At 40.8% G+C, this 17,636-nt stretch overlaps 1 protein-coding gene across 8 annotated transcripts in view; it reads left to right on the top strand.

The window, feature by feature from the left end:
* Window positions 1–17,636, top strand: part of prss12 (serine protease 12) — a 144,792-nt gene that overhangs the window by 101,187 nt on the left and 25,969 nt on the right. For all 8 annotated transcript variants that reach the window (XM_072588929.1, XM_072589012.1, XM_072589020.1 and 5 more), the window contains 3 exons: window positions 283–488; window positions 11,062–11,140; window positions 12,610–12,732. In XM_072588929.1, coding sequence (XP_072445030.1) covers window positions 283–488; window positions 11,062–11,140; window positions 12,610–12,732 — 408 coding nt within the window. The remainder of the gene's footprint in view (window positions 1–282; window positions 489–11,061; window positions 11,141–12,609; window positions 12,733–17,636) is intronic.

The raw sequence follows: 17,636 nt of genomic DNA, 5'->3' as shown, positions 1-17,636 counted from the left end.
TCTTGACCACACTACCTGGGGTTCCATGTCCTCTTACTCATTGAGAATAATACTGAGGTTCCAATAAATTACCTAACATTTTGCAATCTGTCATATTTTATGGGTTGCTATAAGAACATTAAAATGGTCAATCAGTGAAGAATGGCTCAAAATACTTAAAGTTTCAAATATGATTTCAAATTGTGATACTTACCTTGTAAAGAATTCTGTTAGAAATATGTTCACAATCAAAGAAGTTGTAAGGTTTGATGTTTTCTGAGATACACCTGTGTTTTCTTAAAGGGGCCCAGCTAAAGCAAGATCACTGGCCTATTTTGGAGATGGAGTGGGTCCAATACACTTGGATAATGTGAAATGTACTGGTTCTGAGGAAAGCTTGTCAGATTGCATCAAGCAAGACATTGGAACACACAACTGTCGACACAGTGAGGATGCAAGTGTGATTTGTGACTATCAGGGCAAAAAACCTGGAAATCTAGGAAACATAGGTGAATGTTTTTGCCTTCTATTCACTAGAATAGCTGTCCAAATACTTATTATGGAGGAAGGTTTCCTCTGAGCCATAAGGTTTGTAAAATTGTAAATGCCTCTTTATAAATGAGTTGTCATTGACCTTGGAGGCCACCTTTTCCTAATATCTGACCTAGACTATATCTGACCTGCACAACTGGCAGGAAAATTGCGTTTACCTGAATTTTATGAAGCCTTCCTGCCATTGCCAAGCTGAAACCTAACTATGAAAACTAGGGCTGAGGAATTGCCTAAGCATAATTTGCAGAAGGCTGCATTTTGTACAAACTCTGAAATGTCTGCGGTTGTGTTGATGGCACATGGAGACTCTATTAAAGGTGCCATAGTCCTATGTGAATTGTCATTATAGGGAGATAACTATTGGTATATTAATCTGAAGGTCACCACACCTCAGCTGAGGGAGAAGGTTGAGAAGGAAAGTCCTTCATGGTAACCCATCTAGTGCAAGAATTGAACTCATGCTCTTTGTATCACTCTCTCAAGCCAAGTGAACTACCTGACCCACCAAGAAATGCTCAAATAAATTCTTCACTGAGTCTTGCAGCTTTCTGTTCACCTGCACTACGCAGTTCTGCTTGTTTGTGTAAAATGGAAACAGAAATATGTGTGGCAATTTCTGGCAGCATCGAGGCTCAGTGGTTAGCACTGCTATCTCACAGCACAGGGGACCTAGGTTCAATTCCAGCCTCAGACGACTGTCTGTGTGGAGTCTGCACATTCTTCTCATTTCTGCCTGGGTTTCCTCTGGGTTCTCCAGTTTCTTCTCGCAATCCAAAGATATACAGGTTAGATGGATTGGCCATGCTAAAGTGTGCAGGGTAGATGGATTAGCCAGGAGAAATGCAGGGACAGGGTAGGGGATAAATCAGGTGGGATGCTTTTTGCGGAGTCAATGTGAACTTGCTGGGCCAAATTGCCTGCTTCCACACTGTAGGGATTCTATGAATACCTTTAAAAGTGTGAATCACTTGTTCAAGTTTGGCCATAAAGTAGTTCTTTGCTTGTTCTATTGCTTTGTCTGCAATGTTTTGCAAGATTTCCCTTTTGTTTTGCCATAATTTTATGCTTTACAACAGTTATATCTTCAAGCATCTTCTTAATAATCCTCTCATTCCCAAAACTTTGGAAATATAACAACACTGCTTTTTAAAATTATTTGTTCTTCAGATTTGTGCATTGCTGACTAGACAATGCACTTTCAACATCAATGGCTGCGGGAAAATCATCATGTACATTGTTGACAGCACTTTGTCCTGTAAGACCAGCAAATTGTGGGTACACCAAGACAGTGTCATTCACCGAGTTAAAGGTCCTCCAGCAATAGTTGATGTGTGTGCTTACTGGACACAACCCACAGAGCACTGAGTTCAATGTAACAGAGCTGTTTGGGGTAGTCCTCAACAAAAATCTCTGCATTACTTTTTAGGGTATTGTATATGCAGTTATCCCCATACTTTGTTGTGACATATGCTGGCTTAGACAGTCCTCTGTGAGCATATCAGAGCAGACCTGTCTTGGTGCCTTCACTTCATGAGGGAAGTTGTCACAAATTATGTTGGAGATTGACTAGTAGCACCTTATCATAGTTTTCAAAAGTAGGGTATTAAGGAGAGAATCAGAGTATTGAATAGGACATTGAAAGTGGCTGTAATCTTGTATGTGACTCGCCAAAACAATGAAATATAATCACCAATGCACTGACTGTTTCTGTTGCTACTTCCATCAACACCTTGGGATGAAGATCGTTTGGTTCAGGAGATTTATCAACCTTAACTCTGGTTAAGTATTAACGCTAAGTACTACCTTTTTAGTAGTCATATTTTTAGCACTTCACATATCTAAGTGCCTTGATTGTCAAATCCTTCTGTGCCTTCCCCTGTGAAGGCAGACACAAAATGAACGTTTAGGATTTGTACTATTTCCCAGTTCTCCATTATAAATATGACTGTTTCCACATGAAATGAGCCTACATTTATCCTTGCAGATCCTTTTCCTTCCAGGTATCAATAAAACCTTTCACAGTCCTTTTTTATGTTCTTCACTAGCTTGTATTCATATCTCTTTTCATTTTCCTTTTCAGTTTCTGGATGCCCTTTTGCTGAATCCTAAATTGCTCACTATCCTCAGGCTTAGCATTAATTCTAGTATACTGGCTAGCAGAAACGTTACCCCTGAAAATCATGAGCTTAAGATTGATGTTTGGTACTCAGGAGTCAATCATCATTGTTTACCCTCTGCAAATCTCTGTAATAATTGGATCCACCTTGCACAATGAGATTTCAGTCATTTTATGGCATTCCCCTTGTCTTGCTGTGTAATACTGAGCTGATGCTCTGATCTGGAAACTGAACAGAAGGTCACTGATGTACAGAGAACTAACGAACTTACAGTTAATGTTTAACAAATTTGCATAAAATATTATGAAAAATCAAACATTTCCTTTAGGGCAGAAATGCCTTTGTGCTATAATTGTCCTCATAGTCCTGAGTGTCCATATATAAAATTATACACCCTTCAGTATCAATGTTTTTAGCTTCTACTTAGCTTGCATCCTCATTTCACTGTAAAGCCCTAGCTTCTGCAACACCTTCAACATCAGAATGTGGTTGTCTCAGCATCTCCTTCAGATATCCCTTCCTCATCTGAGGAGATGGGTGGCTGTTCCATTTTCCGCTCTTCTAAGTTCTCATCCACCATAGAGCTAGGTTGCACTATGTGTGACATGTATTATGCTGGAGCCTTTGTCTGATAAAACATAGAACATAGAACAATACAGCACAGTACAGGCCCTTTGACCTTGAATGTTGTGCTGACCTGTTAGCCTACTCTTAAGAACAAACTAACGTGCATACCCTTCATTTTACTATCATCCATGTGCCTATCTAAGAGTCGCTTAACTGTCCCTAATCTATCTGACTCTACTACAACTGCTAACAGTGCATTCCATGCACTCACTACTCTGTGTAAAGAACATAGCTCTATTATGTCTCCTAAACTTCCCTCCAATCACATTAAAATTATGCCCCCTTGTGATAGCAATTTCTGTCCTGGGAAAAAGTCTCTGTGTATTCATTGTTGTCAGCTTCTACACCTCTATCAGGTCACCTCTCATCCTTCCTCACTTCAGTGAGAAAAGCACTAGCTCCCTCAATCTTTCTTCATAGGACATGCCCTCCAGCCCAGGCAGCATACTGATAAATCTCCTCTGCACCTTCAGGAAGCTCAGGAAGCTTCCACATCCTTCCTATAATGAGGTGACCAGAACTAAACACAATATTCGAAGTGTGGTCTAACCAGAGCTCTACAGAGTTGCAGCATAACCTCATGGCTCTTAAACTCAATCCCCCTGCTAATGAAAGCCAACACACCATACGCCTTCTTAACAACCCTATCAACTTGAGTGGCAACCTGGAGAGATCTATGAACGTGGACCCAAAGATCCCTCTGTTCCTCCACACTGCCAAGAATCCTGCCTTTAACCCAGTAATCTGCATTCAAACTTGACCTTCCAAAATGAATCATTTTTTACTTTTCCAGGTTGAGCTCCATCTGCCATTTCGCAGCCCAGCTCTGCATCTTGACAATATCCCATTGCAACCTACAACAGCCCTCCGCACTATCCACAACTCCACCAACATTCATGTCATTGGCAAACTTACTAACCAAGTATTCCACTTCCTCATCCAAGTTATTTATAAAAATCAGAAGTCCCAGAACAGAGATCCCTCACTAAATACTTTCCATCTACTACCACCCTCTGTCTTCTATGGGACAGGCAATTCTGTATCCAGACAGCCAGATGTCCCTGTATCCCATGCCTCCTTACTCTCTGAATGGGCCTACCGTGGAGAGCCTTATCAAATGCCTTGCTAAAATCCGTATACACCACATCTACTGCGCTACCTTCATCAATGTGTTTTGTCACATCCTCAAAGAATTCAGTAAGACTTGTGAGGCATGACCTGCCCCTCACAAAGCCATGCTGGCTGTCTCTAATCAAACTATGTTTTTTCAAGTAATCATAAATCCTGTCTGTCAGACTCGGCTCCAATAATTTGCCCACCACCGTTATAAGACTGACTGGTCTGCAATTCTTAGGGTTATCCCTATTCCATTTCTTGAACAAGGGAATAATATTTGCTGCCCTCCAATCATGAGAACCTGCTCCTCAGATGCTGCCTGACTTGCTGTGCTTTTCCAGCACCACACTTTCTGACTCTGACTCTCCAGTATCTGGAGTCCTCACTTTCTCCTCTCTCTGATAAGTACTGGAGAGCTCCTCTTGAGTTATAATGTGGGCAGCATTGTAGTGCTGTTTGGCACTTGGCTCATAGGCAATACCCTTCTGAAAGAGCTACTTGTCACCCATAGGACAGCCCTGGAAGTGATGTCGAGGAATGAACATTTACAGAATGCTGTGCAAAATGTAAGCTTTGTGACTTCTCCCTGGATAGCAGATGCATGCCTGCAGGAATTATCTATTGTAATGAATGAGCTGAACATTATGGAGTAAACCCTCTTTGTTTAAGAATCTTGTATTGATGATGCCAAAGAGCTCTGAGTGCCACCTCAATGCAGTTGATGGCCCCTTGAATAAGGGAACTCAGTGATGGCTGCAAACCCAACAGTTTGGTGAATTGAACAACCTGTGCTGTTTACTTGTAAAGGTCATCAGTGGGTTGCTGATTTGGAGATGCTGTACGTGTCCCCGGATGTAGTTGGAAATGAGCTAGTGATGAGGACATCCAGTGCAGTTGTGACCTTCAGTGTCACCAGTGCAATGCTTCTGTTCGTACCACGCAGCTGCAGAGCTTCCGGCAAGATCTGACAGATGTAGGTGACAGCATATCTAGTCATGTGCAGACATCACCAGCCCGGCCTTTTAATCATCTGCCTGTGTCTTTGGTTCATCATTTAGCAATACATTTCCCAATGATGCTGAAGAACCTGGTTTCACTCTTCAGGCCCCGCTTATTCATTCACAGATGTAGGCCCCTCAGCTTTGTGTCTCTGATTCAGCTTCTCCTTCTCCTCCTCCTCTTTAGGCACAACAAAGCGACTACAGCTCCTGGGTTAAGTTGGTTAAGTATCTGACATGGAAGTTTCAATCTGTGAAGAGACATCATGAATAAGACATTTAGTTTCTTTTTGAGATCGTGACACGGTTGAGCTACTCATTGGGCTCCTACTCATTGTTGGCTGAAAGATTGCCCTGCAGCCTGCCCTACCTGGTAAGATGTATTCTCCATAACCAGTGGCTTCTTCTGCTTCTTCATTTTGTCATGAGCCAGGTCTTTGGAGTCTTGATCATTACGTTGCTTTCCATGTAGTGGCACTGAGTTCAATTGGACTCATTATGGCTTTCATTATCCTCTGTGATACAGCACTACAACTTTGGAATCTATAACCAGAATGACAACCACAGAGAACCACATACAAATGCTCACTTAATCGATAATTTGAAGACAAGAGTTTCCATACGTTAACATCAGTGTATCAAAAGATTTGTTTACACAGATTACAGTTGGGTTGCATACAATGTCATGGAAGCCAACACTGAGGTCTAATGACCAAGCTCACAGATTTAGAATATGGTCAAGAAGAACTGACCTGGTCCAGAAATTGTCTGTTTCAACAGAACAGTTATCTTCCATAAATGGCATTCATGAGATAAAGATTCCCCAGGTAATGTCTTGAGGAAACTACCTGATTCAGCTGGGAAACATTCCTCTTCAAAAGAAAGTCAGGAGATTAAGGTTCAGGAACAATGGCCTCCATGTAAGACATCCAAGAAATAAAAGGTAACTCTAATTTATAACTGTGCAAAAACAAGAAAATAATCTTGGTCAAAGTTTTCAGGCCAAAGGCTTACTAATCTTCCAAGTCCATCATGAATGCATTCAGGAAGAACTGTGAAACCTCCAAACTACCTGAAGTTTTGAAGTCAGAGACTCACATAGAGATGAAACAAGGATAAATGTAGTTGTATATGTTAATGTATTATTACACCTCACTGGAGTAGCGCACTGAAAATGAAATGTCTGCAGTCATCACTTTAAAAATGTGTGAAATTCCTCAATTTACCTGATTTTCATGTCAAGGTTGACAGAATGCACAGACCTGGTTTCTGTACTTTACAAAAATTAATATTTATTACAAGTAAATAAACTCTAGCTACAGGTAGAACAGATGAACCATGAGCCTATAAACTCCACAAGTTAAAACTCTAATCTTATGAACACCCCCTTACACACACACACACACACACACACTCATGCACAGTCATAGACACACACGCACATCTGCACAGAGAAAAAAAAATGTGATGGAGGGAAACCTGGGAAATCAACCTCTGTGTTCTCCATTTGCAAGATCGACTTGGACAGTTCTTGAGCTGGTCAGAATGCTATAGACTTCCTTTTATAGATGCTTTCACCAGTGTTCAGAGGTACAGGGTGGCTGGTTCACGCTTATCAAAGGCCTCTGATTTATAAAGTAAAAGTCACAGCTTATAATAATGCTGCAGGAAAAATAAATTGGTTTTCTTCAGGCTTAAAGTAGATTTTAGTGTAGAGAACAGAGAGAGTTCCTAAGCTGGGGAAGGTCTGATTGCATCAGGTTCTACATGAGAGCCAATCACACAGTTGTTGGCAGCCACAGGGCCTTTGTCATTGATGGCTGGTCATTGGTCCCACAGAGCAATCAGCTCTCCATTTGTACATGGCGGCTCAGGTTCAGCCACACTTCAACTATTGCTTGAACAGGGAGATGTGTAAATGGCACTTCCAATGAGAGTCAAGTAACTTGCTTTTAACAATTGCAGTAAGCCTTCAGCAATCTTTGTTTTTAAAACCATTCTATTCTCTTTTCAAGTGCACAATCAAAATACATAAAAACCAAAAATACATAGATTTAAAGTATAAATGTTAACTTTAGGAAAATGCTTGTCGGGTGATGTTACATAAGGAAATGGTTCTGAGAATGTTAATATGGGAGATTGCATTAAGCTGTACCCAATATAATGGTGTCATAAGCACTTGAGTGTGGAAAATCAGAACATCTTAGGATTTTGTTGGGTGAAGACATATATCTACAGGCCTCCCAATAATTTTAGTAACAACGTCTATAATGTCATTTGTACCAGATTGCTATCATGAAATAAATTTATCTTACATAAGATAAATCTTTTCTCATTCAGACTCATTGGCGATTTTCCTTGACCGTGGTAAACCAACTAAGCCTTTGGGACGAGTCAAGGAAAAAGGATGGTAATGCCAAAGTAGAATGAAACCATAGAATCCCTACAGTGTGGAAACAGGCCCTTCAGCCCAACAAGTTCACACTGACCCTCTGAAGATTAGCCCACACAGACCCATTCTCCTGCATTATTACTCTACATTTACCCATGGCTAATGCACCTAACCAAAACATCCCTGAAAAAAATTGAAAATTTAGCATGGCGAATTCACCTAACCTGCACATGTTTGGATTGTGGAAGGAAACTGGAGCACTTGGAGGAAACCCATGCAGACATGGGGAGAACGTACAAGCTCCACACAGGCAGTCGCCCAAGGCTGGAATCAAACCTGGTTCCCTGGCGCTGTGAGGCAGCAATGCTAACCACTGAATCACCATGTTGTCCTTAAAAGTGTTCTAATAATTCAATAGTGATCGGCATTGCAGCACATAAAACACGCCAATACTTCCTGGCCTTGTTGTAAGTACCAGACCCAAATGTATTGATTTTAAAACAGAGTTCTTTTCTGGCTTTTTCTTAGGTACCTTAAATTGTAGACCCACAAAGCATTAAGATTTTCAATTAATCGTTTTCATCAGGAAAGAAGTATTAGAATTTCAGCTCTGTTCTAATAGTCTCCTGTCTCCCAGCTTTGTTCCTTTTTTGACAAAAATAACAGACTGGGCTCAGCTAATGGCTGATCCACTAACTCAGTACTTTACTCCTGCCTTGTCCCCACATCCTTCGATCCCTTTAACTCCAAGAAATACATTTAATTCTTTCTTGAAAACATTTACTGCTTTGGCCTCAACCACGTTCTATGGCAGAGAATTCCCAGGTGCACCACTCTCTGGGTGAAGCAGTTTCTCATATTCTTGGACTGTGATCCTCAGTTTGAGTCTCCAATGCCACACTCCCATTCTCATTGAGATCACCCTTCTTGCATTTACTTTGTCTAGTCTGTTAGAATTTAATAGGTTTCTATGAGATCTCCTCTCTTCATTCTTCTAAACACCAGTGGATATAATCCTAAATGATCTAACCTCTGTGACTGTGGCCATAGGCCAATCTGTAAAGTGCTTCCAAAATGGTGATCTGGAGGTTGTGGTCATTATTATTTTCAAAACTTTAAAAAATCCTGAAAGAGGCATTCTCTCTTGCCATTACCTTCATTATTCGTCCACAATTTTTTCAGTGTTGGAGTTAGTTGGCCATTCCTTGGAAAATTAGGTGGGGTGACTATTTCCCATAGATCATGGGATTGAGATGTTTGTTTGATCCTGATGTCAGGGTCCAAGCACCAAAACAAAACCTTGGCCCCTGTCTCCAGTGGTGAGCTGCTATTACAGCCACTATCCCTCCCAACTTATTACATGGACTATTCCACATTGAGAGTACCAGGCCATCAATTAAAAATTAAAGCTTCAACATTTGCTTTACTGTAAGTACACGAGAAGCAATTATAAGCTTTATAGTTGTATGAGGCCTTGTTATGAGTCAGTAAAGCAAAACCTATTGGCATTATTCATTGGCTATACTTGGTAGTTAGCAATTTTACATTAATCCTGTAGTAATAAAAGCATTTCTAATATCTTAAATCACACCATGTAATTATAGCTATAATTCCATGTGCTTTCATTGGTCCTAATGTCCTTTTTATAATCTAATGTAAAAACGGTACATTGTTACAGTCAAAGCCATGTATTAAATTACAATGTTTATGAATAATAAGCTTGCAGATTTGATTTCCAATTTGTGCTGAGGCAGAGGGTCTTAGCTGGAACAGCAGTTAAGTTACTGCGATTGAAGTTGTCTGATTTGAGTTTTAATAAAAACTTGGCAGTTAACTGTTCTCTGGTATATTGTCCATGTCCTAATGACTACCGCCCAGTGTCTCTAACTTAGTGGTCATGAGTGCTTTGAAAGGCGGGTCATGGCATTAATCAACTCCAGCCTCCCCACTACTCTTGACCCACTCCAATTTGCCTATCGGACCAACAGATCCATGTCAGATGCCATATCACTTGCCCTTCACTCCTCCGTAGAACATCTTGACACAAAAAACAGCTGCGTAAGAATCCTACTCATTGACCATTGTTCAGCCTTCAACACTATTATCCCCTCGAGACTGATTACTAAACTTAGTGATCTCGAACCTATGCTACCTAACTCTGTGATCTGCCTGTATTGTTCGCGAGACAAAGCTTTACACTGTGCCTCGGTACACGTGACAATAAATTCAATTCAATTCAATTCAATTCATAGCAATACCTCTACCAATCAAAGTTCAATAGCCAACCAATCAACACCCTCTGATTATGAAATATAGATTATTGCTCCTGTTAGATTTGGTATTCTTGCAACTCTGTCCTGATGAGTGCAATCCAAAACACAGCAACAGCATGTCTTTTTCCAGCAGTACTGGAGTTTTGAACTCCCTTCAAGGTGGTGGCGGCAGTGTAGGAAGTATCCGGGCTTTGCGTCCGCATGCTTCTGTTTCCACTCACCCGCTCACATTCTTCTTTACTCTTTTTTGCTTTGTTTTGTTTCTTCATTTCTCTTGTATCAAAGTTCATTTTTTCTTCTTTTCTGTGGATGTGGTTGAGGAAGACAATTACAAGGCCTTGGCGGATCTGGTTGTCCATTTTTTATGGCCATTGTGACCGCAGCTTTATTGAAGGTTCCATTGTCTGTGGGTCTGGTCCAATCCCCCTGGTGGTGGTGCGGCAGTTTCAGTGGTGGCTGCAGCAATGGCTACATGGTGGCTCCAGTTTGTTCCTCATGGCTGTAGCGGCAAGGTGGGGGCTTTGGACTGTGACAGAAGTGGTGATCGGCTTGAGTGATGGTTTCAGTGTTGGTGACTAGTCGGGTCTGGTCTGTCCCTCCTTGCTATGGCATCAATGCAGTGGATTCAGTATCAGCTTCGGTGGTGGCAGCATAGTGGGTCTGGACCAGAAATCCTTGCTTTGGCGTCCTTAGGGTCGGCTTTGGTGGTGGCATTCTGTAGCCACTTCAGAAACCCAGGAGACATGGAGGAAACAAAAAGATGACCTTTGTCCTAACTTTGTCTCAATTATTTATTTTTATAATTTCTGTAATTAAAATCACACCAAATTGTGGCGACTTATGCACACCTCACTGCATATTCAGAAATATAAGGGATAATAAATTACTATTCTATTCCATTCAATTCTATTCTATTCTGAAAGTTATTTTCAGGATTTTTACCTTTGTTCAAGTCTTTGGTAAACAAAGTAAATAACTTCGAGTGCTATTGCTTTTAATTTCTTTAGGGCCCACATCTACTCTCTGTGGCTTACGATTACTGAACCAACGGCAGAAACGGATCATTGGTGGGAAAAATTCTTTACGGTCAGTAAGTATATTATTGCCAAAAGCATATTTTTCCTTGGAAATCATTAACTGGGTAACTTTAATGTAAAGTGTCATTGCTGTCAGAGTGCATTAACTAAGGGTGTTTGACTATGTGCATAAATTGGTGTCTCAGTTCACCTAGCCAAATTGTACAAGTTGTTGTACAGGTTCATCCCAATACCTGAGACAATTGATGTTCAATGGAAAGATCTCATCTAAAACTTGTTGGTATAATTTGATCTGACATTGAAAAAGTTACCAGTACTGTATGAGTATTAAGGGAAACAGTTTTAATTACTTAATGAATATGTTCACGTAACTATTATTAGAAATATTCATCTCAAATTTAATTCCCTTTTACATTATTGAAGCTGTAGCTGATATTAAGGGTGATTTTAATGATACTGTCAATGATATTTTCATGGCAGTTATGTAAAAATAAAAGGGAGTATTAATGAATCCTATGCTGTGATAACTCTGTTTATGTCTGCTTTGATAAAGTGTAAAGAAGAGCAAACATAGTTCTGATGTCCTTCATGGATGAATAACCATGTACACAGTACACAGAACACTATCCCATGGAATAGTTTTGTTCTTCATTGAAGCCATGTAGGGTAATATGGTTGTTTAAACACTGTTGATCCTTTTGGATATGATCCCAATATTGAGGAGGTCCTTGCGCCAGCAAAGTAAAGTGGCATGCATCACATTTAAATAAGTTGTTTTGAATTTGTCAAAAATGCTTAAGCCCCACTCCAGGGAATTGTGCACATTATCTAAACAGACAGTACTGGCAGAATGATGCACAGTCAGAGGTATCACCTTTTGGATCAGGTATTAAACCAAGCTCTCATCTGCTGTCTAAGGTGAACCTAACAGATCCCATGAAATCATTTCAGAAGAAAAGCATGTGAGATTTTCCTGGGCACATACTTATCATCCAATCAGCATTAACAAAATATTGGATTACCTGGTCATTACCTTGTTACTGTTTGTGTGTACAAATTGACTGTCCTCCAATATTACAGAGATGACAAAAATACTTCATTGATTGTAAAGTGCTTTGGGATACCTTGTGACTCGAAAAGGTGCTTTGGAGTTCAAGTTCTTTTTCTTTAATTCTTGGAATCCACCTAAGTTTTAGAGTGCTGAAAGCAAATTGTGAATTGTTGCTGCAATGTGAATGGCTTGAGAGTTGAAAAGTAATATGCCGTGTAATAAACATTATTGTATGTCGCTCCTGAGTTGAGTCAATAATGAAAGTATATTTGAAACAGAGTAAACATTTGGCTTTTTGCTGCCAAAACAGCAACAGGCAAGTTCTTAAAAGACATCTGTCAGGTCACGATTTTCTGCTGGTGTGTATATCGCGACCCATGTGCAAGCTCCTTAATTGTATTTGTTAGACCTCTGCTTATATGCGCTGAATAATGTCTTTTTAATGTTTGGCTTCCTGCCTTACACAGGGGCGGGTGGCCTTGGCAGGCCGCCATCCGTCTAAGAACATCCCATGGAGATGGGAGATTACTGTGCGGTGCCACTCTCATTGACAGCTGTTGGGTCCTCACTGCGGCTCACTGCTTTAAAAGGTCAGTCTTTTTAATTGGAATAATTTAATTAACACAATTAAAAAAGGATCATTATCTTTTTTTCCCCTGGAGGATTGTATCATAATCTAGTGCAGTTTTACTACAATTGGTTTCTAATGGCTCGATGCAGGTCACACTTATGTGATTACATTTTGCAGGTGGAACTCTACAAATCTGTCACATTATTCAGAGTTAATGGAGTTTTTAGTAGTGACAGAGTGAAGACTTTGGTTTTGTTTTGAGTCTTCTCAGAAAGATATTGCTTGAGACTTTTTTAGATAATTTGTAATATAACTGGCTAATAGTGGATATGCCTTCTCGCTCAACTGAAAACAGCTACAATGAGGATGACCTGTGTGAACTGCATGGAGTTGGATGAATCGGGACTGAGGGCTTAATCTGATTCCCAAATGAAAGGGTGCTGAACGCATCCAATAGATATATTCATGTTACTCGGAGTCCGTGACTGGAGTCGTGTAATTTTATGGTGCACATCACAACTTTATGGACTTAAATGTGTTCAAAGGGATTCTAAAAAGTTGGAGATAAGTTGCATATGCTTGCTTTGGATAAAAATGGGGAAAGCGCTTGTCAGAAAAAGAAGGCTACTGACCACTTTTGGAGTGCAAGCACAGAATTACCATGTAGCTAAACTCCATGTAGAGCCAGCTGGCAAGTTAAGCCAGGCTGAACATAGCACTATAATGATATTGGTGTCAGACTGAAAGCTGCAGTGCAACTGCACCTGAAACAATAAAGTCTAACTGCATGGCTGAAATAGATGCAAAGAACAGTTGGGAGCAAAATGAATTGAGGGAAAGAGATTTAATTGGTGTCTTATTAGAAGCTTTTTGTCAGTAAGTAGGCAATTCGAGAGAATGTGTGTCAGGAGTTTCCTGACCATAGACAATGAAAAAATACAAAGAACAAAGACAAAGACAATTTACAGCCCAGGAACAGGCCCTTTGGCCCTCCAAGCCTGAGTCGATCCAAATCTACTGTCTAAACCTGTCACCCAATTCCTAAGCATCTGTATCCCTCTGATCCCCATCTACTCATATATCTGTCCAGATACACCTTAAATGAATCTACCATGCCTGCCTCTACCACCTCTGCTGGCAACACATGCTAGAGACACCCACCACCCTCTGTGTAAAGTACTTGCCGCATGTATCCCCCTTAAACCTTCCACCTCTCACCTTGAAAGCGTGACCTCTTGTTATTGAATCATTCACCCTGGGAAAAAGCTTATCTCTATCCACCATGTCTATACCCTTCATAATTTTGTAAACCTCAATCCGGTCTCCCCTCAATCTTCTTTTTTCTAATGAAAATAAACCTAACCTACTCAACCTCTCTTCATAGCTAGCACCTTCCATACCAGGCAATATCCTTGTAAACCTTCTCTTGCACCCTCTCCAAAGCGCCTACATCTTTTTGGTATTGTGACAACCAGAACTGTACACAGTATTCTAAATGCGGCCGAACCAATGTCTTGTACAATTTGACATGACCTGCCAGCTCTTATACTCAATACCCTGTCCGATGAAGGCAAGTATACCATATGCTTTCTTGACCACTCTATCCACCTGTGCAGCAACCTTCAGGGTACAATGGACCTTCACTCCCAGATCTCGCTGCTCATCAACTTTTCCCAAGGCTCTTCTGTTCATTGTATAATTCACTCTAGAATTAGACTTGCCTAAATGCATCACCTCACATTTGTCTGGATTGAAAACCATCTGCCACTCTTCTGCCCAACTCTCCAGTCTATCTATATTCTCCTGTATTCTTTGACAGTCCCTTATGGTCTCTTCATAGCTGTCACCTTCCATACCAGGCAACATCCTCGTAAACCTTCTCTGCACCCTCTCCAAAGCACCCACATCCTTTTGGTAATGTGATGACCAGAACTGTGCACAGTATTCTAAATGCGGCCGAATCAATGTCTCGTACAATCTTGTCATAACCTGCCAGCTCTTATACTCAATACCCTGTCCGATGAAGGCAAGTATACCATATGCTTTCTTGACCACTCTATCCACCTGTGCAGCAACCTTCAGGGTACAATGGATCTGCAATCCCAGATCTCGCTGCTCATCAACTTTTCCCAAGGCTCTTCTGTTCATTGTATAATTCACTCTAGAATTAGACTTGCCTAAATGCATCACCTCACATTTGTCTGGATTGAAAACCATCTGCCACTTTTCCGCCCAACTCTCCAGTCTATCTATATCCTCCTGTATTCTCTGACAGTCCCTTATGCTTTCTGCTGCTCCACCAATCTTTGTGTCATCTGCAAACTTGCTGATCATACCAACAGTGCTCTCTTCCAGGTCATTTATGTATATCACAAACAACTGTGGCCCTAACACTAATCCATGTGGAACACCACTGGTCACAGTTCTCTGTTTTGAGAAACTCCCTTCATTTACTACTCTCTGTCTCCTGTTGCTCAACCAGTTCTTTATCCACCTAGCTGGAACACCCTGTGCAACATGTGACTTCACTTTCTTCATTAGTTTACCATGGAGAACCTTTTCAAATGCCTTGCTAAAGTCCATGTATATGATATCAACAGCCCTTCCTTCATCTCTCAACTTGGTCACTTCCTTAAGGAACTCCATTAAGTTGGTAAGACATGATCTCCCCTGCACAAAACTATGTTGCCTATCACTGATAAACCCATTCTTTTCTAAATATAAATAGATCCTATCCCTCAGTACCATCTCCAGCAACTTTCCCACCACTGACGTCAGGCTCCCTGGTCTGCAGTTACCCGGAATATCTTTACTACCCTTCTTGTACAGGGGGACAACATGAGCAACCTTCCAGTCCTCCGACAGCTCACCTGTGTTTAAGGATGCCACAAAAATATCTGTCAGGGTCCCAGCTATTTCCACTCTCGCCTCCCTAAGCAACCTGGGATAGATCCCATCCAGTCCTGGGGATTTGTCCACCTTAACAACCTCTAGCCTATCCAAAATATCTTCCCACCTTATGTCAACCTGATCCAGACTAATCAAACTTCTATCTCTAATCTCAACATTCATCATGTTCCTCACCTCAGTGAACACTGATGCAAAGTAATCATTCAGAACCTCACTCGTTCTCTCAGGTTCGGCAGACAGCCTTCCTTCAATATTCTTTAGTGGACCAATCCTTCCTCTAGTTACCCACTTGCTTCTTATATAAGAATAAAATGCTTTGGGATTCTCCCTAATTCTGCTCACTAAAGCTATTTCATGACCCCTTTTAGCCCGCTTGATTCCTCGTTTAAGACTGGCCCTAGTCTTCTGATATTCCTCCAGTGCCCATTCTGTTCTTAGCTGCCTGGACCTAATGTATGCTTCCCTTTTCCTCTTGGCTAGTCGTACAATTTCTCCTGTCATCCACGGTTCACAATTCTTGCCTTACCTACCCCTTGCCTTCAATGGGACATGCCTATCCTGCACTATCTTTAACCTATCTTTGAAAGCCTCCCACATATCAAATGTGGAATTCCCTTCAAACAGCTGTGTCCAATCCACATTTCCCAGCTCCTGCCTAATTTTGATATAATTGGCCTTGGCCCAGTTTAGTACTCTAAACTGTAATTTATTTATCTTGAAGAGTTATCACATTCACAAAGTCTCAGGGGAATTGTTTTTCCTCCTAAACCTCAAGTGTAAGTGCGTGGAGTCTTGATGTAAGCAGTAGTTGACCATCTTTGAAGACCTCTGCTGAAATGCCATCAGAATCACAGGTTACTGTGGATCATGCTTCAACATTTTGCTTGTCCAAGAAATGTCTTTACAATTCTGCAATTGTTTCATGATGGCATAATTGCAACTGTTGGGAGGAGGAGATCTGAAACAGAAGCTTTCAAAATTAGGCTGTCTGGCAGCCCCCAAGCTATTCACAAAATAGCTGACAGTTGTCATTCATCTCATCAAAGATCAACTTCTACCTATCAGGTGTGAGCATTGAATACCCTGTAGATCGAAAACTCTTGTACTTCAGTTGCTTCTGTGCCAGATCAAAGCTGACAATCATACACATTATATAGCCTACAATTTGTGAGTGAATATAGTGCAGTGTCATGTTCTACAGCTTTGCAGCTGTAGAAAGATTTGCAGGTTACTCTCAAACTCTTCGATTACCTACGAACAACTCTGTTTGTCCTCGAACACTGCCAAATCAGCACTCATGTATCAACCCACAGCTGGTGAACTGAATATTTCACCTCCTCGAGACGTTAGACTTACAATGTTAGAATTCCATTGAATATACTCCTTACAGTTTGCCATGTGAGCTGGTGTATTAAATGCATGACTGACTGTAGCTACAGTAGTATTCCTTCTCTTATAACTTATTTACTTTTCTTCTTTTGCCTTGCAGTTTGATTCATGTGCAAGACGTTTTATTTCTGTCTGTGAACTGACATGGCCGTTCAAAACTCTTGTATTTAAAAAATATATTTAAATTTAAATTAAACATTTACATCTTACTGGCTTTATTTTTGATTCTTGGTAAGGGATTATCACCAGGTTCACTCTTGGTTCCTGCCTCAGGCTACAAAACTTTGAATGGTAGGTCAATGATCAGACCTTGGCTGGAGATGAGTGCTAAATTTCTCAAAACTTTTGTCTGGGTTTTGACCATCAACACCGCTCATCTCCCAGCTATTAAAAGCATTTAACCCTTCTCTTCTGCCCACACCAGGATGTAGCTGACCCTTTTCTCCTTACTTGTGTTTTCTTATTTTTTTGCACGGGATGTGGATGTCACAATTAAGCTCAGCACCTTTTGCCCATCTCTAATGACCTTTGAACTTGAATGCATTATGGGGCATTTCAGAGGATAGTAAAAAGTCAGCCATTTGCTGTGTATCTGGAGCCAGATTTCGGCTGGACCAGGTAAAG

This window comes from Chiloscyllium punctatum, chromosome 1 (genome assembly GCF_047496795.1).
Source record: "Chiloscyllium punctatum isolate Juve2018m chromosome 1, sChiPun1.3, whole genome shotgun sequence".
In the NCBI taxonomy this organism is placed as follows: domain Eukaryota; kingdom Metazoa; phylum Chordata; class Chondrichthyes; order Orectolobiformes; family Hemiscylliidae; genus Chiloscyllium; species Chiloscyllium punctatum.
Note: the sequence above shows the minus strand (reverse complement) of the source record. Positions and strands in the feature narration are given on the sequence as shown.